Genomic DNA, 26,181 nt, shown 5'->3' with positions numbered 1-26,181 from the left:
GAACGCAACCCCTCCCTCACACCACCCCTCCTCTCCACCGATACATGCTAATATGCATTACAATTGACCCATTCACTGTCGAAAGTGTCGGCTAAATAGGATGCCTATTTTCAGCCGGTGATTTCATAAAAATGGATTTCCTTTCAAACTGTCCAAGTCCACTTATCTTCTGTCCCTCACTCTGCGTCGTACCTGGATATTTCCAATTATCTGTGAATTTTCCTTTTAAAGATTTAGATCTGAGGGTTTAAATTAGGTGATTATAATTGAGATGTGTGGTCTGTTTTCTCTCTCAGGATAAGTATTCATTGTGACGTGCACCAACTGGTTTGCTGCCCAAATTAAACTGAATGGCAATAGGTTGACTGATTAATGCTTTATTGAAATCAGATTTTCTCAGATGAATTCTTCTCTTATTTTCCCATTTAATTCACTCTAGAAGTCAGATAAAGTCATTATTCTTGGGGGTGTTGTGTGTTTTTACCTTTACATTATAAAACACACAGAAAGTTCCTGACACGGTAGTTGTCCAATCCTGCTGAATATCCTGACATGTTTCAATCTAATTCAGTCATGATTCCTCCTGGAAAACCTTCTTCCACCAGGAAAGTTAAAAATGATAGAGTAAAAACTTGATCATTACCTGATTTCTGAGTTATCAGATAATTCCACTGATCATGTAGAAAGCTTAATCTGATATTCTTGATCAGATTTTCTCATTATAAGAAATCAGATTAATACACCTAGACTTTACCTCACTATACTCGGATGTCTCTGTGTGTGCAGACCTGTATGTCTGATTCATTTGGCTGTTTTATATTTGCACATGTGCAAAAAACTGTCTTCTGATAGGCCTCACAATGTGAGCTCAACACACACACACACACACACACACACACACACACACACACACACAAACATGATGGTGTGAAGCTGCAAGAAGTTGGAGTATAAATAAAGTAAAACACTCATGTGTGATCTGTTTGCAGCTTATTAGCGCCCACAGTAGCAGCTAACACTTCGACTGTGGGCCCCAGCATATTCTCACAAAGACTGGATGTTTTTGTTTGTTTGTTTGTTATTTTAATAACTGGAAGCTACGTCACTGCATACCTGTGAACGCACTCTCAAAGATTTCTATAAAATGTCAGAAGATTTTTTCCAAATACTGTATTTCAGAAGTGCACATGGACGTGATAATGACAATTATTTCATTTTTCCCAGTAATTGGATTTTTATTTTAATGTAAAGAGGCTCAATCATTCTACCTAAAGGTAGTGGTTAAGTGGTGCTTTGGTTTGGTTTAAAAAGGAAAACAATCATTTACATTTATTTTTCTGCATCATCCAGCGTGCGCTTTAAAAAACATCTTTGTTCTGATTATTGCTGCTATTTCCTAAAGTAATTTTATATACTGTATATATAAAAATAAACGGACATCAGTTTGTTTTTCCTCTTTAAAATGCATTAGATTAGTGCTTTAATTGGATGCACAATGGAGGCAGGAGCTTTCCTAACAGAGCACAGAAAGGGACATGAAGGATATTCAGAGTCACCTGACACCTCTTGATGAGGATAAAGACGGCTCGTGCTGAGAGGCCGTCTGTCTCGGTGGCGTGGTGATTAAAAAAACGGAGCGTGTCTAATGGTTTGGGTCTGTTATGAATGCACAGACAGAATGATGGAGATTAGCGGGCTTCGCTAGAATGTGCATTATCAGAAGAAAATGATAAAACAAGAAAATCTTCATACCCCCCCCCCCCCACGTCCCCTCGTTCTGGAAATACTCAGACAGGCAGCTGTGAGCCTGTATCAGTGCAGACAGAAGAGGCCACGAGGGAGAAATGAGTGCGAAGAATTAACGCCTCAATTTAGAGCATGACACGCTGCTTTCACAACATCATGTGCCCCTTATTGAGTAGGCTGGCGTTTGGGAATGAGAAAATCCCTGAATGCATTGGATCCAGAAACCCAAATGAACCCAATGTGTTCAACACATATGAGCCACGTAGTGCACGCAGAGTAGATCCCCGTTTGACAAAACAGTATGAATTCCTGCTGTTTACCAGTTATTTTTTCAGCTATGTCCAAATCCCGTCATCTGTGGGTGTAAAATATTGAACAGGCATCTCTCAGCTACATTTTAACTAAAAAAATATCTGTCTTTGCAGGTTCGAACAAATTTTAGGTGTCAGATATGAAAAGTATCGTCCTCTTACACGAGTGTCATCCCTTACAATAACTGTTATCTGCACTGCTTAGCAGATCAAATCTACGCAGATCTGACCATTTATTTTAGAAATCCCTTCTGACATACAGCAGATGAGCTGTTAGCATCATGTCCTCTTGCCAGAGCTGATCTCTGAGTGAAGAATTTGAATTTGATGGGCAATTTGATGTAGCGAGACTAGGGCTGGGCGATAAATCGGATTTTTATCTCAATGACGGTCTGGGTTTTCAACCATCATAAAAATTTTTCTCTTTGCAGTTTCCTCTCCTGCTGTCTTCAGCTGCTAATCGAGCGTCTCTGGCATTGCAGCGCTGTGCTGTAAACTCCTCCCACAGCCGCTTTGCTTTCATTCAGACACTGTTGCCAACTTGTTAAAAGCGACTAGCGTCAAATCTAGCTACTTTTACTGGAGTTATTAGAGACTTTTCTGGTGTTTTGGCGACTGACTTGAAGGCACATATTGTTCTGCAGTTACTGTAAGGAAGGAGCAGTAGGAGCCTCTCCCGTCCTAAAGCACTCCCAGGCGGCCAGTCTCAGTCGGCTCCGGCTGCAGGTCAATGTAGAATAACTGCAGTAGGTTGTGGAAGTTCACCTAAACATAGTTTATACCATTGTCTGTGACAACTGACTGCGTTATTTTCGTATAAATGCACACGTAGTTTGGCGAGTTAAACACTGTAATATCCCTCTGTTACAGGGCGTTACCATAGCAACATGTTAATCAGCTGGTTTAGATCAACAGTCTTTTAACAGGTGAATGAGAGAAATGCGCTGCAGCCTGACAGCGGTTGTTTGGCATGAAATGTACATCCTGGCAAACATAAAATAGTTCCTATACTTCAGCAAATTCTGTAGAAAACAACAAATTATAATACAAATTTGTCATAAAATATTTACTGTGTGGGACCATGGTAAAAGCAAATTAAACAACTCGTAACCGTGTTTTAGACGGTTATAATGCCTGACGCGGAGTTGAGAACACCGTTGTTGAATCCTTACTTATATTTATCTATTCAGTTTACATCAGTATTTGCACTTTGTCAAGACAAAGCTTCATGTTATTTGTTTGTTTTCTAAAATATATGAAATCCTAAAGATTCACGGTTTAATGTTAAAAAAAAATTCGTGTTGTTAAAGATAAAAAGATAATCGTGTTAAATAATCGAGATCTCAATTTCAGTCAAAATAATCGTGATTATAATTTTGCCATAATTGAGCAGCCCTTAGAGAGATAAGCGTCTGCATCCGTTTATCTAAAGCTCAGTTCCTTTAAAGGTATTTGGTGAAAAATCTGCAAAGTGTGGCTCAACACTTTCCTGCTACATTTCAGGAGGGGATGAACAACAAAGTGAAAGTGTTTCATATATATTAGCTGTGTAACATTACTCCGCTATTCCCAGGGCTGCTGGCTCTGCTGTAACCCATGCATAGAGTTGCCTTCTGACAGCAGCTCGTCCCGCTGGATATCAGGGCGAGATTCTTCCTTTTATAATGTTGACAGACGCTTACAGCTGTGTGAACCAACAGATACAAGAGCTTCAACTTAGCTGACGATATTTGCGCCGTGATAATCACAACTTGTGTTGAGCAGCTGCCAATCATGAGTCAGTGTGGTTAAAAGCAGAACAACTGGTGTGTCTAGCATTAAGGAACAATAAATCTCAGGTTGAAAAATGCTTTTTTTCTTTTAGCTTAGATAATTATCAACTGTCTCAACTTGCCTTATTTTTCTGGATAAAAGCATCAAACCCCAAGTTATAAGAATGTTTCAATTAAAACAAATCTGCATTGCCTCTTATTTGCTGATACTATCAAATGAAAAATGTGCTTTTTCGTCATTTACCTCTAAATAAACTGAAAACTCATCGCGGTATTTCTCAGCTGTACTTAAACTATTATACTGTTACTTACATAAGAGGAGAACCATGCAATCATCTCCAAAAAGCTTTAAATGCTGCCTGATTGCCCTGCTGGTTTAATCCCACTTGTATTCAGAGACCTTTGCAGGAATTAGAGACATGGGTGTTAGGATGTGCCTTGGATTTCACTGGGGTCTAACATGGGAAAGCATTGTTTGTTATTTAAACTGATGTTTAATTTGCTTTGTAGCTGTATTAGAACAGGGACAATCAGCGGGTTTGATTTAGGAGTAATTAATGAAGAGCTCTCCTGCAGGCAGAAGTTAATTAACTGAGATAGACCTTCAGAGAGAAGATTATGTGTTACATTATTCTGGTTTTTTTTTTCTTTTTGCTGTAACTGTCGCATCGGCCTTGGAAGTTCAGTCTGATGAAGACATTCTGCTGCAGATAGTTGTATCTGTGTCGGAGCGGACTGTTTGTGTCACTTTGGAACTTTTGTCTTGTTGCTCAGTTTCAAAGACAGATAATCACCCTCCACACACACGGTATGGTATTCATGTGTGTGTGCTAATATGTGAGGGTGTAAATGTACTTCACAAAATATGTACATATGGACACGTGCACTTTTCATTGCCATTGTCTGCTCTTTTTATGTGAAGCACATTGTGTTTACATGTAATGAAATAGACATTAAAGATTGCAAGAGCTAAACTGGGAAAACAAACTAATAATCATAATCATAATCATAATAATCGTAATCATAATAATCATAATAATAACAAAAAATACCTTGGATAATATGTTTTTGTCTTTATTTTAGATATCTGTCTGCATTCACTGCCAGGTTTGAATTAGAAAACTTATTGTGGAGATAAGTGTACTAAGCATATTTTATTTATTAGTTTTGTTTTTTTTAAAAATTAATTTAAAAAGGGACATATTGCATATTAATGAGCATAAGTTAAAAATACTAAATGTTAGTTTGCACATTGTTAGTTTTACTGCTGTTTACGTCTGTTGTTCTTTAGAAGGCAAACTTCAACAATTTACTATAATAATAAAGTACTGACATGTAAAGTGCAAACCTGATTATTGCATAAAATGCATGCATTTAACCTGTAAAGGATAAAGTGAATATTCCAAACGCATAAGTTTAGAGTACGGTCTTATAAAAACAAGATAAAACACAGTTCAATTCAATTAAACAGTCAAATGTAATTTAGTCACACAGGACAAGCAAATGTACAGTACATGTACACATACACACTTACACAAAGTTAGTTATATTAGACTTTTAGGTGAAACTTAGAAAGAATATAAGTTGTTGATGCTACACTGATGTAGTATCATCAATGTTGGATATTTTAGTAGAATCATGCAATTTTACTTCCATCATTCTAAAGAAATAGTTGACAGTGGTGAGTAGAGCACAACATGAAATGTCAATGTGTCAATAACTTGTCCTCATCTTGATCTGATGATGTTGAACCTGAAGAGTATGATAAAGAGGACTGGTTAGATATAAGCTGTCATGGAACCAGATCATTTCATGGTTGATTCATGGTTCAGACACGTCTTTTGGAGTTTTGTTGTTAATCATCGTGTTAGAGAGCAACAATGTGTGTAAAAAAAAACAAAAACAAAACACCAATACACTGAAAGATTGTACATGGGCATTCAGAAGTTTAGAGAATGTCAAATCAAGTTCACCTTTAAAGGTTTTTTTGTGTATTTTATGTTCATTCTTTCATCATCCAAACAGATGAACATCCCATCCCGGTCCTGCATGGAACGAAATAGAAGGATTAAACACATCCTGATTCTATTACTTATGTGAAAAATGTCTCACCACATTTGAGATACAGCATAGTGTTTGTTAACAGGAAACTCAGGGTCAGAAAATACAAAAATCTCTATTAATTGTCTAAAACCAGACAAAGGCTACTGACAGAAACCAACATAAATAAACTTGTTTTTCTGGTGACAGTAAATCCAGATTTCTCTGTGGACACATCTTGAGACAGTTAAAAGACTTTCCAGCTTTTCTAATTCTATAACGAAGCAAAATTCTTGTAATTGCAATGCCTCACAGCTCATGTCCCATGATTTGACTATTGCACATTTGGAAATTGCATTGTCCATGCTGATGAATATTGTCCAGGTTTTAGTAAAAGTGTTTTGGTTTGTAGTGAATGAGAATGCAAAGACAGATTTCAGTCGAATGAAAAAGGCAGAAGTTTTGCAAATATCTTTAAATCTAGTGAAAGGGGCTTCAGATGGCAGGAGAAACTAGGAACAAAATGAGATCCAAACAAAAGGTAAACACAGGGGAAGCTGCACGGCCGGCATCTGATAATCACAAGGATCTGATTTTCTCTGGTCTTTGACTGATTTGATATGAGACGCTAAATAGCTTGTGGAAATCTTAACTCCTCCGTGTTTCATGTTCTGTTTTATTCATTTTGGTGTAATTGTGAAGCACTTCGGTGAGCTGTTGTTGTATGTAAACAAATCTGACATCGAGGTGGACTAGAGAAATCGCTCCTGAACCGAGGGAGAAGATTAAAAAACAAGGAGCAGGTGTGGCAATCTGTAACAGAAAATCTGCTGTGAGTCATAACACGACTGAACAGGATGAAAGAGGAAGCGAGAATAGCAAGAAATCTATAAATGCGGAGAACAAGCCTTCTGCCGGAGGAAACACACACACCCCGACCTGAACGAAAGGGAACTACAGATCAGAATGGAGACATGAAACAGAAAACAAACAAAAGCTAAAGAAATCCAACAAAACCAGTTCAGAACTCCCGGATGTAGTCATGAATTATCTGTTCAATATCAGTCAATATAAAGTCAAGTTGTTACAATAATCCACAGTGCTGCTAAGATTTGATGCACATCATGCAGTTACAAAGGAGGCTCTCTTGATAGACAGACACCAACTCTGTCCGAGGAAGACGGATGAAGGGCGAGTGAGAACAAGAGACAAAGAAGTCATATGATCTGTCTTTTTTTCCCCTTTTTTTCCACAAAGCCAACTGTGTTAGTCTTATAATGACTATTTTTTTCGGAGCTAGATCAGCTGATTCTCATATATTTTAGGTACAGAGAGTGGAGGAGGGGGTTGGTGAACCTCGTGCCATTATGGATTGACACTTTTTACCGTTGTGCTGAAAGGTGGTTTCTTTTACTGCTCAGGATTTACTAATATATTTTATATTTGTTGCCCACAGACTTCACAAAAGATGCATAAATACACATAAGGATATGTAATTATTTATGTGTGTATGAGCATAGAAATACTACTTCTACTCTTACGGTAAGGGCCCAATTTAAGCTGTATTCCTGTGTTTACAGCAGCAGCTGAGTTTAACTGGTTTGGCTAAGTGTGTTTTCATGATGTCTGCTGATGTCTGACCAAATCAGGAAATCTTGTCCAACATATTCACATTGATGAACAGAGACCAGAGAAGAGTCTCTTGTTCCTTTCTTCTCCCTTTGAAGTAGATAAATCTTTTAATTGAAGGTCTTTTAGCAGGAGATATTCCTGTTTGATTTATTGACGAGTAATGAGAGTAATTTACTCCCCGGTACACAACAAGACCACCTCATCTCCCTGATTATCACTTCAGAAAGACAACTTGGCTTTGATGAGCTGTGGAGGCAGAAAACACTCATTTAAATTAATAAAGGACAAGATCTTACAGATCAAATGATCAAAAATCAAAAGCACCATCTGACGTTACCTTGAGACTGACCCCATCCAACTGGGAGGAAAGGCTGATTTATTGGCTTGGGGTTGGTATAACCTCATATCTATCAGTATTATTAATGTTTCATCTGAGTTTTTACATATTTATTGTCTCTGCTGTTGATGCTTTTGATCAGTTTTCAGATTTCTCAATACTAAAACACCTCACTTCATAGAAAAGTGAGAAAAATTCATTTCCATCATGTCTCAGCATAATATAATTTTATTAACATTCTTTTGGTATGAAAGGATGAAAAATGTCTTTTTAATTTACTGAGAATCAGGCATAATTAAGATGATTCTAACAGCACATTGTAGTTCATGTTATAATCTTTTTATATTTTCTTCATGTGTATTGTAAAAAAAATCTCATTAGTTGACAAATTTTTTTATTATTATGTACAAATATTGTAAAAACTTTGGATAATGTTATAGAAAACCAATCCAGCTCTTTCTGTTTACATGTTGGTTTCTGTTTATGACAGGAAAGTGAAAATACTTTTTCAGTTCAATTCAATTCAACTTTATTTATATGGTGTCAAATCACGGCAATGCCATCTCAAGACGCTTTACAGACAGAGAGGAAAAACATGAAAACCAATTCATAATAGCCTATGTAAGGAAACCAACAGTTGTTGGTTGGGAACTAAACAAGGCAGTCAAGGGCATCGTTTTTGCTCTAGGAAACAAATATTTCAACCAATGGACCAAACAGCAGCTTGACTAATTATCTACAGATTAGTCAACTCTATCTTGTATTAATAAAAAAAAAGTTAAAATGTCTTTTTCCCTTTAGATGAATATAAATAAGATGGATTTTTAAACTATATAAAAAATTACCAAAAAATTTCCCTGTTAATGTTAAAAAACTTGGCTTTGTTTCCCTGTTAATGTTAAAAAACAGCTTTAAAGTTGGACTCATTTTCTGCCTTTGCACTGCAAACAGCGCCTGTATTTATGGCAGCAGTGATGTGAGTTTACGTGCTTGGAAGCTTGTTATCAGTGTTTTCCCAGGCAGCTCTCCCATTTTCTCCCAGTAATATTAGGCCTCATGCAGTGTGTGTGTGCAGGTCCTGTTTGTTTAATGTGCTCTCACAGAACCCTGATCTGTGTGTGCTGAAACAGTAGCCTGTAGGCGTTAGAATGACGCGCTCCTGCTATCTGACATATGACCTGATAATGAAGATGGATAAGAAGCTGTAAGCCTGATGCTATTTATCTCCTACTAACCTAGATGTTTTTGTTGGGTAGTGCCCCCGACGCATAGGCATAAAACATCTGAACGTCAATAAATCTAGCTGTTTGTACTTCTGGGATAAACATGAGAAGGCTGGAAACAGATAACACACTTGATATCTTTAGCTGTTTTCTGGATAAATTGTTTGCAGTATTGAGTTGTATCTTTAGGCACAGTTACATTGCATATAAGTATAACATAACATAAGTTGCTGTGAAAAAACTTCTGAAAACCACTAAATGGCGTGCAAAGTCCTGTTTGTGTCTGCATGTTTAGAGTTTCCTCTACAAACAGAAGCCCTGCTGAGAGGCCCAGTCTCTTCTGATTGGCCAGCTCCACTGGGACCACTCACCTTTCTATGTCAGCTGTGCTTCTTTACTGGATGCAAAACAGTTCACGGCCCCAAGTTCAGGATGAGTCATCAGATTTTGTTTTTAAAGATTTCCCCAGGAAATTAGAAACTCTAATATAACATTGATAAAAGTTTCATAAACAAGCATAAAGGGGACGTGCAGCTACAAGACATGTGAAATAGATATTGACTGATGTAACTTAACAGGTAAAGCTTTTGGGGGCAGAATAAAGAAAAGACTAAACAAAAAATGAAAATGAAGTCCTTATTCAACAACTGTCTGTTCTTTAAGCTCCTTCAGTCACACACATATGCAAGTGCCTTGTGAATGAGTTGAAATAAAACGCTTTGCCAATATTAATATCCATTTTTTTACTATTGTCAAGTTTTATTTGAGGAGACAGAACAGATTTTGTACTGAAAAGTTTTTCTGTGAAAACAGTATCATTTAAAAAAATGCGTGTCCACCCAAAACCGGAGAAAATACTGCAGGATGTCCGCCAGGCCTGGAAGGGGCGCTGTAACACAGTTCCAGTTTTGTTTTTTGTTAAAATTTTACATACAGGTGAATATATGCAATACAACAAACATGGCTATGCTTTTACAATTGTAACATTTGAAATAAGGGAACAATTGTGAATAGTTCGAGCAATACATTAAAAAAATAATTAAATGAATCAAAAGTGCAAAAATGAGGCAAAACATTGCAAAAGATAAGAAGACTTCAGTCTGAGACCATTGAGTCCAAGGAGTTGTCTTGTGATGCAGGGTCTGATAATAGGTGATGTCAAAAGTAAGGCAGTTGGTGTTACGGCCGTACGAACTTAGAAAAGAAATGTATGCTTCGGAAATAGCCAGTTTGGGAGTATCTATGATTATGCCTATCAACACTAGAAATTTCACAAAACTCATCAATTAATTGTAAACATATGCACAATGAGAATAATTAATAAGGCACAAATATAGATGCAACATGTCACAAACAACCCCGTCACAGCAATGTAATTACTGATTACAAGAACTCAGTGCACTACAAACCCAGTGGACACAAACATAGAAATGTAATACAGACAACAATTAACTAAAGCTGGCATTGGGTCCAGCCGTCTTTAAATCAGGGATGTTGGGAATTGCTGCAATTTACGCGTTTTCCATTTGGAAAATCCAGTTCACTTGTCATTTCCTGCATCAAATCCGAGAAACGAAACGAGCTCCTACGACAACTGGAATACATGATGAGTCATGGAACATTGCTGAAATTTGTGCGGTATAAACAAAGAAGATTATGAAGGAGAAATTAGCTAAATAGGAAACATGTGGACTGAAAAGTTGTGACCCGAGTCATGGATATGTGAATGAATATGTAGACGTGTGGTGTCAATCCTGCATGATTCCTTCTAAATACGTCCTTGTACATATATGTAAATAAGGACTGTCAACAACTGTCATGATTTGGGTTTTTCGGTGCCTTGTTTTTGGGCTTCCTGTTTTATTTTGTAGTTTTTCCTGTTATTGAGTTCACCGGGGTTCATTTAGTTAATTTGTTTCACCTGTGTCTCGTTTTGTTCTGTGTATTTATACTCCTCAGTTTTCATTCCTTGTTTGCTGGATCATTTGGTTGTAGTTAGTCCCTTGAGTGTCCTTTGTTGCGTGCCTTTGTTAAAATAAATCAACTAGCATCTACATCCCTGTTCCCCTCATCTCTGCGTTTGGGTCCACATCTCCGCTGCCACCTTAACAGAATGATCCAGCCAAACGAGGACCCAGCGGAGATGATCACGCTGTTCGAATTTTTTCGAACAGCGTGCCTCGGGACCTACGAGCCTCTGGACCTGGACCCTTACCGGACCTCATCCAGGAGAAACAGGCGCAGACGGCATAAACGACTGGCTTGCCCGGTGGAGAGCCCGGGCCAGTCCCCTTTTCTGGGAACTAGGCTCGCGCTCCGCCCATCCGGACCACTACCACCGCCAGCGCCCAGGTCCACGTCTCCGGCGCTGCAGGCTCCCACGCCAGCGCCCAGGTCCACGTCTCCGGCGCTGCAGGCTCCCACGCCAGCGCCCAGGTCCACGTCTCCGGCGCTGCAGGCTCCCACGCCAGCGCCCAGGTCCACGTCTCCGGCGCTGCAGGCTCCCACGCCAGCGCCCAGAACCCGTCCGGCGCTGCAGGCTCCCACGCCAGCGCCCAGAACCCGTCCGGCGCTGCAGGCTCCCACGCCAGCGCCCAGAGCTCGTCCACATTCCTTTCTCCATATTCCCGAGGGGGTCCCGGGACGGGACGCTCCTCCCTTGCTCCATGTTCCCGAGGGGTCCCAGGACGGGACGCTCCTCCCTTGCTCCATGTTCCCGAAGGGGTCCCAGGACGGGACGCTCCTCCCTTGCTCCATGTTCCCGAAGGGGTCCCAGGACGGGACGCTCCTCTCTTGCTCCATGTTCCCGAGGGGGTCCCAGGACGGGACGCTCCTCCCTTGCTCCATGTTCCCGAGGGGGTCCCAGGACGGGACGCTCCTCCCTTGCTCCATGTTCCCGAGGGGGTCCCAGGACGGGACGCTCCTCCCTTGCTCCATGTTCCCGAGGGGGTCCCAGGACGGGACGCTCCTCCCTTGCACCATGTTCCCGAGGGGGTCCCAGGACGGGACGCTCCTCCCTTGCACCATGTTCCCGAGGGGGTCCCAGGACGGGACGCTCCTCCCTTGCGCCATGTTCCCGAGGGGGTCCCAGGACGGGACGCTCCTCCCTTGCTCCATGTTCCCGAGGGGGTCCCAGGTCGGGACGCTCCTCCCTTGCTCCATGTTCCCGAGGGGGTCCCAGGACGGGACGCTCCTCCCTTGCTCCATGTTCCCGAGGGGGTCCCAGGACGGGACGCTCCTCCCTTGCTCCATGTTCCCGAGGGGGTCCCAGGACGGGACGCTCCTCCCTTGCTCCATGTTCCCGAGGGGGTCCCAGGACGGGACGCTCCTCCCTTGCTCCATGTTCCCGAGGGGGTCCCAGGACGGGACGCTCCTCCCTTGCTCCATGTTCCCGAGGGGGTCCCAGGACGGGACGCTCCTCCCTTGCTCCATGTTCCCGAGGGGGTCCCAGGACGGGACGCTCCTCCCTTGCTCCATGTTCCCGAGGGGGTCCCAGGTCGGGACGCTCCTCCTCTGTCCCCAGTTCCCGAGGGGGTCCCAGGACGGGACGCTCCTCCCTTGCTCCATGTTCCCGAGGGGGTCCCAGGACGGGACGCTCCTCCCTTGCTCCATGTTTCCGAGGGGGTCCCAGGACGGGACGCTCCTCCCTTGCTCCATGTTTCCGAGGGGGTCCCAGGACGGGACGCTCCTCCCTTGCTCCATGTTCCCGAGGGGGTCCCAGGACGGGACGCTCCTCCCTTGCTCCATGTTCCCGAGGGGGTCCCAGGTCGGGACGCTCCTCCTCTGTCCCCAGTTCCCGAGGGGGTCCCAGGTCGGGACGCTCCCCCTCTGTCCCCAGTTCCCGAGGGGGTCCCAGGTCGGGACGCTCCCCCTCTGTCCCCAGTTCCCGAGGGGGTCCCAGGTCGGGACGCTCCCCCTCTGTCCCGAGTTCCCGAGGGGGTCCCAGGTTGGGACGCTCCTCCTCTGTCCCGAGTTCCCGAGGGGGTCCCAGGTTGGGATTCTCCCCCACCGGCTCCAGCGCCAGCCCCGGTGTCCGAGGAGGAGGTCGCTCCTTCTCCCCCGTCTCCAGTGTCCGGCGAGGAGGTCGCTCCTTCTCCCCCGTCTCCAGTGTCCGGCGAGGAGGTCGCTCCTTCTCCCCCGTCTCCAGTGTCCGGCGAGGAGGTCGCTCCTTCTCCCCCGTCTCCAGTGTCCGGCGAGGAGGTCGCTCCTTCTCCCCCGTCTCCAGTGTCCGGCGAGGAGGTCGCTCCTTCTCCCCCGTCTCCAGTGTCCGGCGAGGAGGTCGCTCCTTCTCCCCCGTCTCCAGTGTCCGGCGAGGAGGTCGCTCCTTCTCCCCCGTCTCCAGTGTCCGGCGAGGAGGTCGCTCCTTCTCCCCCGTCTCCAGTGTCCGGCGAGGAGGTCGCTCCTTCTGCCCCGTCTCCAGTGTCCGGCGAGGAGGTCGCTCCTTCTCCCCCGTCTCCAGTGTCCGGCGAGGAGGTCGCTCCTTCTCCCCCGTCTCCAGTTTCCGGCGAGGAGGTCGCTCCTTCTCCCCCGTCTCCAGTGTCCGGCGAGGAGGTCGCTCCTTCTCCCCCGTCTCCAGTGTCCAACGTGAGGGATCCTAAGCCAGGGCTGCCCCCGTCGTCTGGGCCTCCCGGCCGTCCTCCAGAGCCGAGGCTGCCCCCAGACTGTTTCCTGAGCTGGGCCGTTTGGATTCTTCCCCCGGCCCTGTGCCCCTGCACTTGTTTTTTTTTCCCTTGGTCCCTCCTCCGGGCCCCCTCCTCCCACCCGTGTCTGGACTCTGATCTTTTTGGGCCGTCCGGTGGCCGGCCCAAAATGTGAATGAATATGTAGACGTGTGGTGTCAATCCTGCATGATTCCTTCTAAATACGTCCTTGTACATATATGTAAATAAGGACTGTCAACAACTGTCATGATTTGGGTTTTTCGGTGCCTTGTTTTTGGGCTTCCTGTTTTATTTTGTAGTTTTTCCTGTTATTGAGTTCACCTGGGTTCATTTAGTTAATTTGTTTCACCTGTGTCTCGTTTTGTTCTGTGTATTTATACTCCTCAGTTTTCATTCCTTGTTTGCTGGATCATTTGGTTGTAGTTAGTCCCTTGAGTGTCCTTTGTTGCGTGCCTTTGTTAAAATAAATCAACTAGCATCTACATCCCTGTTCCCCTCATCTCTGCGTTTGGGTCCACATCTCCGCTGCCACCTTAACAACATTAACTTTGATCATACATTTTATTCTAAAGCCTGCAGAAAGAGCCTTGCAGAGGTGTTCTAGAGGAAGTCCAAAATCCTCTTAGACCGCTTTAACTAAAATATGCAGTTTTATCAAGATTTCATTTTGCCTGAACGCAGCATTGGTACGTTTAGCATGACAAACATACACAGGTCCAAATCCTCCTCAAAAAGGTGAAACCATCAAGGATTAACACGCATGACTGAGCAGTAAGCATGTTCATTGACTGCATGGGAGAGAATGAGTGTTCACGCTACCACGGATTCCAACAATAACACTGGCATCACATCCATAACAGTGCACATAGTAAATGTTACACACACTGTTCCCAGAGGGCACGACAGCTGTTGGGATCTAAATACTCTTAGTAAGTGAAGCGTAAAGCTGCCAATATAAAAGAGGGAGTCAGTACATATGGTTCTAGAAATGCATTCAGTTTGTGACTGTAATCATTTTTAACCCTGTTAAGCCCAATGTGACATGATTGACATATGCAGTTTCTGAGACATTTAGCATCATTCATTCATTATCTGACAAAGGGTCGCGGGAAAGCTGGAGCCTAACCCAGCAGTCTTTGGGCAAAAGGTGGGGTACACCCTGGACAGCTCGCCAGTCCGTCGCAGGGCAACAGAGTAACAACCAACCACTCACACTCACTATGGACAATTTTAGAGTAACCTGTTAACCTTAAACCCCACCTATACCCATCTGTATTTAATGCTCATAGTACTCAAATCAGTATACTGCGACTCTATGCCATAGCTGTAAAATACTTGTACATACTGCAGATAATATATACTTTGTACTTGTTGCTTATTGCACTCTGGTTAGATGCCAACTGCGTTTTGTTGCGTTGTACTTGTACATTTGTAATGACAATAAAGTTGAATCTAATCTAATCTTTGGACGGTGGGAGGAAGCCGGAGTACCCAGAGAAAACCGACTCATACACAGGGAGAACATACAAACATGAAAGGCTACTGTCCAAGCCCCAACTGAGGATTGAACCAGTGACCTTCTTGCTGTGAGGCCATAGTGCTAACCACTATCCCACCGTGCAGCCCCACTTTATGATAAAAACTTTGCTCAAAATCCTGTTAAACATAACCTGATACTTCTCTTCTGCCCCCTAATCAATACCAGTAAGTAGAAGATTACACTATAATAAGTCTGATGTATCACCTGGTAATAAATGGTAAATATCCTCCCAAACATGTTAACATTTAATTAAAGAGCCAAATAAAGACCTCGTATTAAAAAAATGTGACTTATCTTACATTTTTCCATGGGTCGAGCCTTAAAGGCTTAACATTAATGTGGCCAGCAACGCCGTTACGTTGTCAAACAAAATGTCCAACCAAGATCCTGGATCACGGGTATCCAAAGTCAGTCATCGAGGATCTTGAAGGATTTCAGTGTATTCCTGCTTCAACACATCAGCCTTGAATTAAATGGATCCACCAGCCTATAAAGGTCTGCATAGTGACTTATGATTTTGGGTCAGTTGTGTTAGAGCAGGGATGCATGGAAAACCTGCAGAATTGTTGCCATTGAGGACAGCAGCTGGACATACCCATCCTAGATGGTCCATTTACTTACTCTGCATTACTGCAGCCTTTGATTGTTTTGATTTGAGGACTTTTGTATCAAAATAAGAGCCATCTGATCAGTTTGGCTCTGATTGACCATAACATAAGACAAGGTGGTAAAATGTGGTTCACCTCAGACAAAAAATCTAGCCCAACATCCTATTGAAGGTTTAAGGTCACCTCTTTAGTCTAGTCATGGAAAAAGGAGCATTTTTTTAATCTTCTTTTTTCTTACTCTTTAGGCATCTGAGGAAAATAGAATTTTCTGCTTTGTTATTTGACTCAGATTCCTGATCTAAAAATCTGTTTAAACCCTGAAACGGGCAAGAGCCAAACAAAAGAATTGGAAAACCAGTTGGGATTAATGTGGTAACTGATAGGAGCATTGTACTGGAGAGACCGCCACATTGGAGGATATGCTGCATCTTACTCTCAGAAGCAGACTTTCAGTAGTGCATTAACTCTTTAAAGTTTGATATAATTGTCCACCATGGGGAGATGTTTTACTCAGTAATAGGTTTAGATACATTTATTCAATAAGTGTTTCAGAAAGAAGCAAAAAAAAAAAAATTATGCTGGAAACACTGTAGTGGCATAATGGACTGGGCTTTTAGGAGCAGGGCGGGTTTGTTGTTAATTCATTATGCAAGAGCAGGAAGGCAGACAGGTAGGCCTGCCAGATGATAGGTTAGTCAGCTGCTCCTGTTTCAGAGTGCCAAGTCCTGCCACAGGTCTCCGTTAAAGTTTACTTCAGGTGGTGAATATCATGTATCAGCACTTGACACCACCTGCTGTGCTCTGGGAATATCAGCAGATTGATCTCCGAGGACAGATCCAGTGAGATTTATTCAGAAATGCTAAAACTAATAGAAAATAATGAGTAAAGTGGCTATATTTTAGAAACTGACAAGGTTTTACATTAGCTGTAAGAAAAAGGTAGATTGTTTAAGCCCTGTAAATATCAGGAATTAGCACTGGATAGATTTGCAACAAACAAAACGTACACAACGTTTTTTTGTTGTTCAAATGTTTTTGTTTATCATGTTGGTATTGTTGAAATCGCCCCCTATAAAATCAGCTTTTATAGCCAGCCCACTGCTTATTGGCCATTCTGCCTTTCAGGCTCTTTAATTCATCTTGAAAGATTCATGACAGTGCCATCAAAGCGAGCTCTCAGTACACATCAGTGCAAAGCTGGGCGAGCTGTGTGTGACTTACACTTACACTGACTTATATTTGACACAGGCATCATGTATTTGACACATCCATGAAGCATGCGAGAAATGATACCTCAGTGACAGGAAGTCGTGTGACACATTCAAGAAAAGCTGTTTATCTGCCTGCGGTTCAACGTCTTCATGTGTTGAAATAACATTTCAAAAGATTTTACTCAGCCATGGAGCTCTTCTCTAAGTAGAGCAATTGTTAAACCTGTTTGCAGCACGTTGACAGGATAACAATGAAGCCTATGTCTGAAATGCGTCAAGTTTAGAATCACAAATTGAGCTTGCAGCTCCTCTACATCATGGCCTGATTATAGAAATAATCCCCCAAAAGGAGGACTGCCAACAGTGACCCAAAACTATTTATTTGCAGAATTGGCCATCATTTAGCTTTGTCACGTGGCTGCTTGCCAGATATCCATTTGCAGGACATGAGGGCTCTGTGTGGTTGTTTTGTTGTGCACTGCTTTGCTGATTTGGAATATTTTCAGCTCCTTTGGGGGAAGCCGTCGCAATCGCACTGAAAAGCAGCTCATGCAGTTTAAGGACTAATGAATGTGAACTTGTTGAAATGTGCTGATTACTGTTGCATAAAGCTCTAACCAACACAAGTCGAATAAGTAGTTCATGGTGGCCTGCTGCTGAGGCCAATGTGTGTGTATCTAAAAACAGCAGAAAGAGGAAACAGGTTTAGTCCCTATGGATTCTGGAGCTTTAGAAGTTTAATAAAAATAATGTGGAAAATAGTTTGTTGATTAGCCCAAACTTTTGCTGTCTTGGAATTGGGATGCACACCTACTAATATCAGTGTGCACAAACATCCACCTTTGCTTGTCAATTGCATTGCCTGCAATAAAGACTTCCAAAGTCTAATGGTTTATTAAGCTTTTGTTGTGATTATGCTGAGAGGTTTTTATCACTAGTGGAAAAAATATTAGATTAACCTTTAAAGAACCTCAGTTTCTAATACTTAAGCAGGATGTGCAGGTTTCTGCTGTTTCTTAGAGAATTTAAAGTAGATGAGCGCTTGGAGAGGGTGCCTTGCACCAAGATTAATGCCTTATATTGCTATTTTCTCACCATCGCTTCCTCAAGATAAATGCAAATTGGGTCTTAAAATTATTCATTGCATAATCTTGTTTAAACAGATCACCTAGGCAGAAGAGTGATGAATGATGTTTTTAATAATGCAAACAGTTTCTACCAGATTTTATCTGCACAAAGGCTGAGTAAAGTTATTTTATTATTATTATCAAAGCTATCATGACAGAAAAACATGCAGCTATTGGAAGATTCTGTGGTAGTGATTGTAACTTCATTTTTATTTGCGAAAAGTAGTGTTATTCTCACTTAAATTTCTTTGGATTATTAATAATGTTGTTCTCCCGCTGCAATCAATGGACTTTAATCTGAATCTTCGACATCCATAGTTGGAGTCGGGAGATTTAGCAGTGCAGACTGCTTGCCAAAAATGTGAAATATTGATTTTACCTAAACTCTCTGACAGAATTAACTTGATGGAAAAGTTACTGGTTTTTGTGCGTTTATGAAAGCAAATGTTACTCAGTAGAAGATAAAGTTATCAAAGCAGCTGTTATTTACAGGGAAAACATAAAATATTTTAGGCTTCTTTTCCGTTTGTATTTTGAAGGGGATTTGCTTGTATAATATATCTGTGGCTCGAGCCTTCAGGTCATGATTCAGTCCATATCAAGTCTGGGTGGAAATGAGTCATGCCTGAATGTGTCTGAAAGCAAAGAAACAAAAAGAAAGCACAAAGTCTCATAAAAAGGAAGGCATATAGCATTAGCCTTAAAGGGGAAAAGCTTGTGTTTGCAAAAAAACATTTTTAAAAGCTTTTTAGCCAATTTTTAAAAATTATATTAGCACAATATAAAAACAACTGATGTAAAAAGAAGAAAAAAAACCAACAACAAGAAAACAGATTGTGCAGGTGAAACAAAAACTCCTTATAACATTTTAAAAAATCCTTAAATTTAAAGAACAAAATACAAAAACATTAAACGAGAAAAAAAAAAATCAAACCGACTGAAGTACATGTATCAAGTAAATTAAAGCAAAACACAATAAATCATTGAGATTAAATCAGTACTTAAGTGTGATTGTTTATGTATCCAAATGAAAAATGTTTGTGTGTGTGTGTAAGTGTGTGCGTGATTAGTGTGTGTGTAAATCAAAAAGTAAATACACAGTAAATATGACACTACATTCAGAGATTATCAAAGCACCACAAGAAACCAGATATTCTTTTAAATTATATTTAGATGTTAATAAAGACGGAGAGATATTTACCACATGTTGATGACAATTCCACAACTCCACGATACTTCAGTCAGATTTGAACCCTTATGGTGAGATTCTTCAACATTCAACACAAAGAAGTCAACATTTTTAGGTCCGCCTTATTATCAGCTTCATGTTGTGTTATTTTTGGTATTTGGCAGGACCAGCAACACACAACCTAACAGCTGAGTGGGGATGTACCAGGCAGAGCTGTTCTTGGAGCTAAATAATGTCAGCATGCTCAATGCATTTGCCAAATACATAAACAATAAGGTGTTTGTGTGTTAGAATGGCAACCTCTGCTTCTTAGTAATGCAAATAAAGAAGGTTCTGGGAAAGTCATTGGTTTAACAACAAATTATGCTAGCTGAGCTATTTTGGCATAGCACTTGGTAAGATATGCTAAATTAGCTATTGACAGGGTTTTGGATATTTTTGCCTCGCTGAGGGTTAGAAAGTTGTATATCGCTCGGCTTGCTACTTTTCCAAGTTTCTCTCTCTAAGAAATGCTAAACAGTGTTTCTATGGTTTTGTTTTTCAGAGCTGAACATGGTGTACAATCCATCAGACCATCCCCGGGCCAGCACGATATTTCTCAGCAAATTTCAGAATGATGGTGAGTAGCTGTTTAAAACAAGACTTCACACAACCTACGCAAGAGTTTGCGTTAAAACAGAATGAGGCGATCACAAATGTGGGAACTTCATCCATTTCTCTGCATTTTGATCAATAATAACAATGGAACTTTCATTTTTTAATTAAAATGTTTACTAGACATGTAAACGACCCTATTTAGCTTAGTTTGACTGCTCTAAACAATTACCAAGACACGTTATATTTCTCAGGAATAATTTCATTGTTATGCAAAAAAAATGCTATAAAACCATTCAGATAATTACTCAGCCTTAAACTGGAAAGTTCAAGAGAAGAACCACAAGTTTTATTCTCTTTGAGGGATTATAAAAGAGAGAATGATTAGTAGAAAAGACAAATACAAACATTTCATTACAAAATTCTAATTAAATGACTATTTTGTCTTCTGGCTGTGAATCTGAGAGCTGAAAAAAATGTAATATTTACGTCAGGTGAAGATGAAGGCCATGTTTAAGGCCTTTGCTGGCAGTAATGGAGCATTGTTATCATACTTCTTCCTGTACAACTTGGTAAAAACTGTATCACTGTGAAGCTGCATCAAAGCTAGGAGTTCCTTTTCACAGTGTCTTTTACCTGATAAGATCCAGGTAGGTCATTTTGAATAGCAGCATTTTCCAATACCACTCCTCTCACCTTGCTCTCATGATATATTGCTGCACATTTTCTTCTACAAATACTTTTTGTACACCATTGACAAAAACCGATTGTGAAGTTGATCAGTATGCATCCATGTCTGAAGAGATTTTTTATTTGAAATGAATTTTTAGACCTTTAACGTGTTGTAAATGATAATAATTTAGCTCATTACCTGAAGTAATGAAGCTGCCCAACAATCATGCAAATAATTTTTCAAAACCAGTATAGGTGGTAGCTTCCCTTATGTTATCTGAGATTGAAGGAATAAATTCCAATGAACAGAGAGGTTTATATGATTTAGACATGGAAAATGTGCAAAAAGGGCTGATTTTATCTCTAGCTTAGTGAACGTGTGTGAAATGTAGACAGAACCACATGTGGCCAGCTGATGTATGCTAATTTATGCATTTGCCCCGAGGCATCTGACAGAGAGGCTCGGCATTATGTTGGAGGCAACTCAAGCATATTCTGGCACAAAAGATATAAACATGCTTCCTCGATACTTAAACCACCCAACACAAGCTCTTTTTATTTTTTTGTTTGCTTGTTTAGAGTATCAGTATAAAAACAACTCAAGACAGCATGAAAATAGATGGAAACTACATGACAAATATGCTTTTGGTTTCTGTTGCAACTATTAGCATCATACACATGTAGATACCAGCGTGCATCTTAACGTTTCATTAGCTCCTCATGAGAAGATTTAGAGCTGGCTATTAAAGCTCAGAAGCTCATAGACTTCTGTAATCAGAGAATTTGTAGGTATGACTTACATTTGGCAAACTTATAGTAAATAAATAATTCAAAGAGGGAAGTGCTTATGCTCATGCTCATGCTTATGCTTATGCATGCAATCAATGTTTTGTCATTTTCAAGCTTATTTAAATTATTGTCCTTGTACCATCTATAACATGGGTTCCCAGCTCCGGTCCTCACGACTTTGGGCACCCTTGATCTACTAGCTGCTTGTGCTACTGGGCTTACATGAAGCATTGGGCTCAGTTTTATTGTTTTGGTGGCATTTTTTAAATACAAATTAAATTATATGAAGCCTCCTTGGCTCCTTACAAAAAGAACAAGCTGTCATGAATCCCGTCCCTCTCCAGTGCTTTAACACTAAAAAGCTAAATTACTGCAAATTTTTCACAAGAAAAAAAAAAAACCAAAACAAAACTGAGAAAGTTTAAAAAAACAAAAAACAAAAAAAAACCTAAAAAACATTTGTGGACATTTACAGTCGGTGGCTAACTGACACTTGAATTCAGTTCATCTGGATTTTTTAGTTGCTTAAATTTCACATAACATGACTTAATCCAAACTGCTGCAAAAGTGAAGCATATATGAAAGTAATGTTTAGTTTATTAAAGAGAATCAGTTATTCTGATGTAACAGGAATAAGGTTGTTGGTTCCTCTTTTTTTTTTTTTTTTTTTTTTTTTTTTTTTGTGTTTAGAGGTGCCTTACAGGAATGGTGAGTAGTGTGATTATGTATCCCTCTAGTGGCCATTTGCTTCTCTCTTTACATGCTTTCTTGGTGTTAATTTCCACCTTGTAACAATTCCTTTAAATGTTACGTCTCAGCCCTTCTGACTCTTTTTGAGAATTGCCGTTAACACTGTGAACTTTGCTTTGTTTCTTGTGATAACAGCATGCTGTGGAGGTTTGTAACTGGGTTTGTCTTTGTGCTGCTGGTCATGAGGTGGAAATTATCTTCTGAATTCAGCTGTTAAATCCTCTTTTTTTTTTTTTTTTTTAACAGTGCGAGAGAAACGGAAGAGCCTTTTCATCAATAATGTGAGTGTATTTTTTTAATTTCCAAATAAAAATGATGGAATTTTATAATCCTTTAGTAGTTTTTGTCAAAAGAACTGGACTTTTTTTTGTCATTTTTCTGCACAGAAAAGACACAGAGAAATGCTAGGTTACATGTAACTTCTTCTCATTCCTCTACACATCATGACACCCTGACATGTTTTATGTGGGTCAGGCATAAACATGTCCACTCTAATAACAGTCACTGTGAATGTGTGTGTGGGTGTGTGTTTGTGTTTTTGTAGCATGGCACAGGGAGGCGGAAATACAACTCCTGTTCAACCATTTTCCTGGACGACAACATTGTCAGCCAGCCCAACCTGAAGTACACCATCAAATGGTTGGAACATAAAAGCAGCACAGAAATAGCACTGAAGAAATTCCTCATTTAACAAGTCACACACTTTTCTGTCAAAGATTTAAATATTTATTTTTCTTTTGTTCTTTTTACAGTGTAGCTCTGGCAATTTACTACCACATAAAAAAAAGGTGAGGATTTTAAGCTCAGTAATAATAACATCCTTTTATGTGACAGAGCATGCAGTATTTTGTGTGCAGGCTACTGTGAATAATTTCTGTGTTTTTTTGCTGCATTTTAGTTTCAGAATTAACCCTTTATAGGGCACTCACTGTAATACCTAACCTAAAATTGTCCTTCTGGTGTGGACCAAGACCTCACTTCTGTTGTTTCATTAACAACAACAACAAAAAAAAGTTTCATGCTGAATATGAAAGAAAACAAAGTGATCAAAAATACTTGCTTGCCCCATAAAGGGTTAAGCACAAAAATATATGCAGATATGAAGTTTTGAATTCAGACATTATATCCACAAAATTTAATGGAAAAAGTAATCATAGTCAAGAAGTGCTTATTTTGTATTATGCAATTTTAGTCCATCTGAAATAATTTCTGAAATATAGTTTTGATCTTGCATTGCAAACAAGCTGCATTGCTAAGAGGTTTACTGGCTGTTGATACAATTTGTGACTTTTATTGCAATTTATGGAGTCATGATGTATTGTAAAATATAATTACATAATAAAAATGTCTCTTTTTATTGCAGGGACAAAAATGGAGAAATGCTACTACTAGACATCTTTGATGAAAAGCTTCATCCTCTTTCAGTGAGATGTTTAATTTCTTCTGACACTTTGCACCTGTTTTGTAAATTAGCTGAATGTGCTTGTATTTATTTGGCTTTGATGCAACTTTACTCCTTTTTTGGTGGTTTATACTTTTGTAAAAGAGGTTATGTGGCATTGTCCATTCATCTGGTTGTTGGATTACCAAAAATATTGCAGAGAAATGTTCTGTATGGTTAATGAGAAGTTGTGCATAAACCAGCTTAGAAGTGGTTTTATTGAAGTTTTAGAAGAACTTTTAGAAGAAGTTTTATTGCTGACTATATATTTCTTTAAGTATTGTGTACTTTAGCAAAATTTGGCATCTTACATGCTTTTATCACAGATGCATAACAAATCAAAATGATAAAAATGTACTGAAGTAGTTTTAAAATCATTGTCTTTCTGTTTGCTTTCAAATTGATTTTAAAAATACTTTATTAGGGGGCATTCATGTTGCTTCTGTTTGGTTCACTTTAAACGGAAATGTAGACCACTTCTAGGGATGGTATGGATTCGTTCACTGTAGTGTGAACCCCAACTGCATTCAATGCGGATCAAAGAAGCGGACTCTGATCCACTTGGAAAGCGGGACTCTCTATTTGCTTGCAAACGGCCTCTTCAGTGATCCAAAAAGAAAGGCACTGTGCCAATAAAGCATCAGGAAGAAGTTTTTTTTTTTTTTTAACTTGCATGATATGACACTGAACCACGAGACCACTTCCATGAAGCCTGTTATTTTGCCATTTGAGGGCTTTATGCATTTGATTGGGAGAATGCTGCAGGAACCAGATATCATCCACCATCTCTGGGTTCAACTGTGTTCTCTGATCACAGAACCAACAGCAGAAAAATATCTCACTGCGATGGGTCAGGGGTCTCGCATGATGGTGAGAACTTTCCTCGCAACAAACACTGTTTGGAAAACTCCCGGGACTTCTCAATAATGGCAACCCCAGTGCATGGACACTCATCACGTCCAGAAAGATAAAAACGAAAAAAGAAAGAAAATAAATAAGTATCCACCTGCATCATTTTTACTTGCTAAAGTGTGTTTTTGCGGAAGTATTGCCCCTTAGCAAGCAGCTGCTTTAACTATGTGAAGTTGCACAGGTTGTTTGGTCACCTTGAGTTTGCCCAAGTGCAGTTTAAACACAAAACTTAACCCAAGGAAGGTGGGAAAGTTTTGGGAAATTCCCACTCAATTAGACCAAGTCAAATGGACTATCCAGTGTTCATGCCCCCTTAGTTTTTAAAGCTCTTAAAGGTTTTAGTCTGAATTATTTATTCACCTAAAACATAATGAGAAACAGCTTTTAGTTTTTATGGCTCTCTCCTGATGAACGACCTTCCAGACCACCTCAGGGCCGCTGGGAATGCTGATGGTTTTAGGAGAAAGCTACTGAAAAGCTTTTCAGTAAGGCTTTTAATTCAACATTTTTCTAGACAATAATAAGTATTTAATTTCATTTAATTTATTCAACTTAACATCTTGCCCTGCGATGGACTGGCGAGCTGCCCAGGTGTACCCTGCCTTTTGCCCAAAGACAGCAGGGATAGGCACCAGCTTCCCCGCGACCCTTCACTGGATTAAGCAGTTAGGATAATGAATGAATGAATGAACTTAACATCTTTTATTTAAAATGCCAGTGTCCTACCTGTGGTTGGTGAGCATTAGGACAGCATGTTTATGCACATGTGTTTGTGTGTACGTGTGAATGTGTCATATAAATGTGTGACTTGTGGGTTTGTAGTCTGGGGGACCTAGTCGTTTTCAAGCACTTTGAGCACAAGCACATTTTTTTACATGCAATAATTACTTGATTATTGATTGTGCATAGTGTTTCAGGGTGTTCTCACTGCTTTTTGTGTGTGCATTGGTGATGATGGCATATTTTAAAATATTTCTCATTAACTTTTACTCCTATTCATTGCCATACTTCTCTGGTTTCTCCCTCCTTCTTTGGAATCCTTCCCCTGTCCTCGTCTTGTCTGTTTATGCAGAGCTCAGAGGTTCCTCTGGACTACAACCAGCACGACCCTGAGCAGAAGCAGATCTACCGGTTTGTCCGAACACTGTTCAGCGCTGCTCAGCTCACTGCTGAATGTGCCATCGTCACACTGGTGAGGTTTCTTTCCTGCTTACTGCTTGATTAACACTGCACAGTGTACACCGTGTGCGACTTTGAGAGTGGAGAAAAGTATTTATCTAGAAAACTTTTACTTTCTCTTACACACAGACACACACACACACAGAGTTCCTGTTTAGGCCCCTGGCAATTTGCACCATGGTGTGTTCAGACACGGCAGGAATGAAGGGAAACCAGTGATGAGATATTTGCATCAGAATACTATGGTGTCCTTTTGTTGCCGGCACTCTGAGATGAACGTAGGAAAGCAAGGATGCTGAGCATTAGGGGTTTGGAAATCAAATCGAAAAATCAAAAATCAGGATTTGTTTTTCTTCATAATTTTAAAAATCGATTTTTTGTTTAAAAATTATTTTTTTAAACAAATAAAAATAATCTCTTATTTTTTTGGTCATTTTTTTAATTTTT

General features: G+C 40.5%; 1 protein-coding gene across 1 annotated transcript in view; it reads left to right on the top strand.

Annotated features, from left to right (window-relative positions):
• LOC306758134 (cyclin-Y-like) overlaps positions 1-26,181 on the top strand; it is a gene marked incomplete at its 3' end in the record, with an annotated part of 28,892 nt that overhangs the window by 884 nt on the left and 1,827 nt on the right. The window contains 7 exon segments of the mRNA XM_079243348.1: positions 19,942-20,016; positions 22,143-22,160; positions 22,449-22,483; positions 22,747-22,841; positions 22,955-22,990; positions 23,566-23,626; positions 25,628-25,747. Of these exon segments, the coding sequence (XP_079099474.1) occupies positions 19,942-20,016; positions 22,143-22,160; positions 22,449-22,483; positions 22,747-22,841; positions 22,955-22,990; positions 23,566-23,626; positions 25,628-25,747 (440 nt within the window).

This window comes from Telmatherina bonti (assembly GCF_933228915.1).
Source record: "Telmatherina bonti genome assembly, chromosome: 7".
Taxonomy (NCBI): Eukaryota; Metazoa; Chordata; class Actinopteri; order Atheriniformes; family Telmatherinidae; genus Telmatherina; species Telmatherina bonti.
Note: the sequence above shows the minus strand (reverse complement) of the source record. Positions and strands in the feature narration are given on the sequence as shown.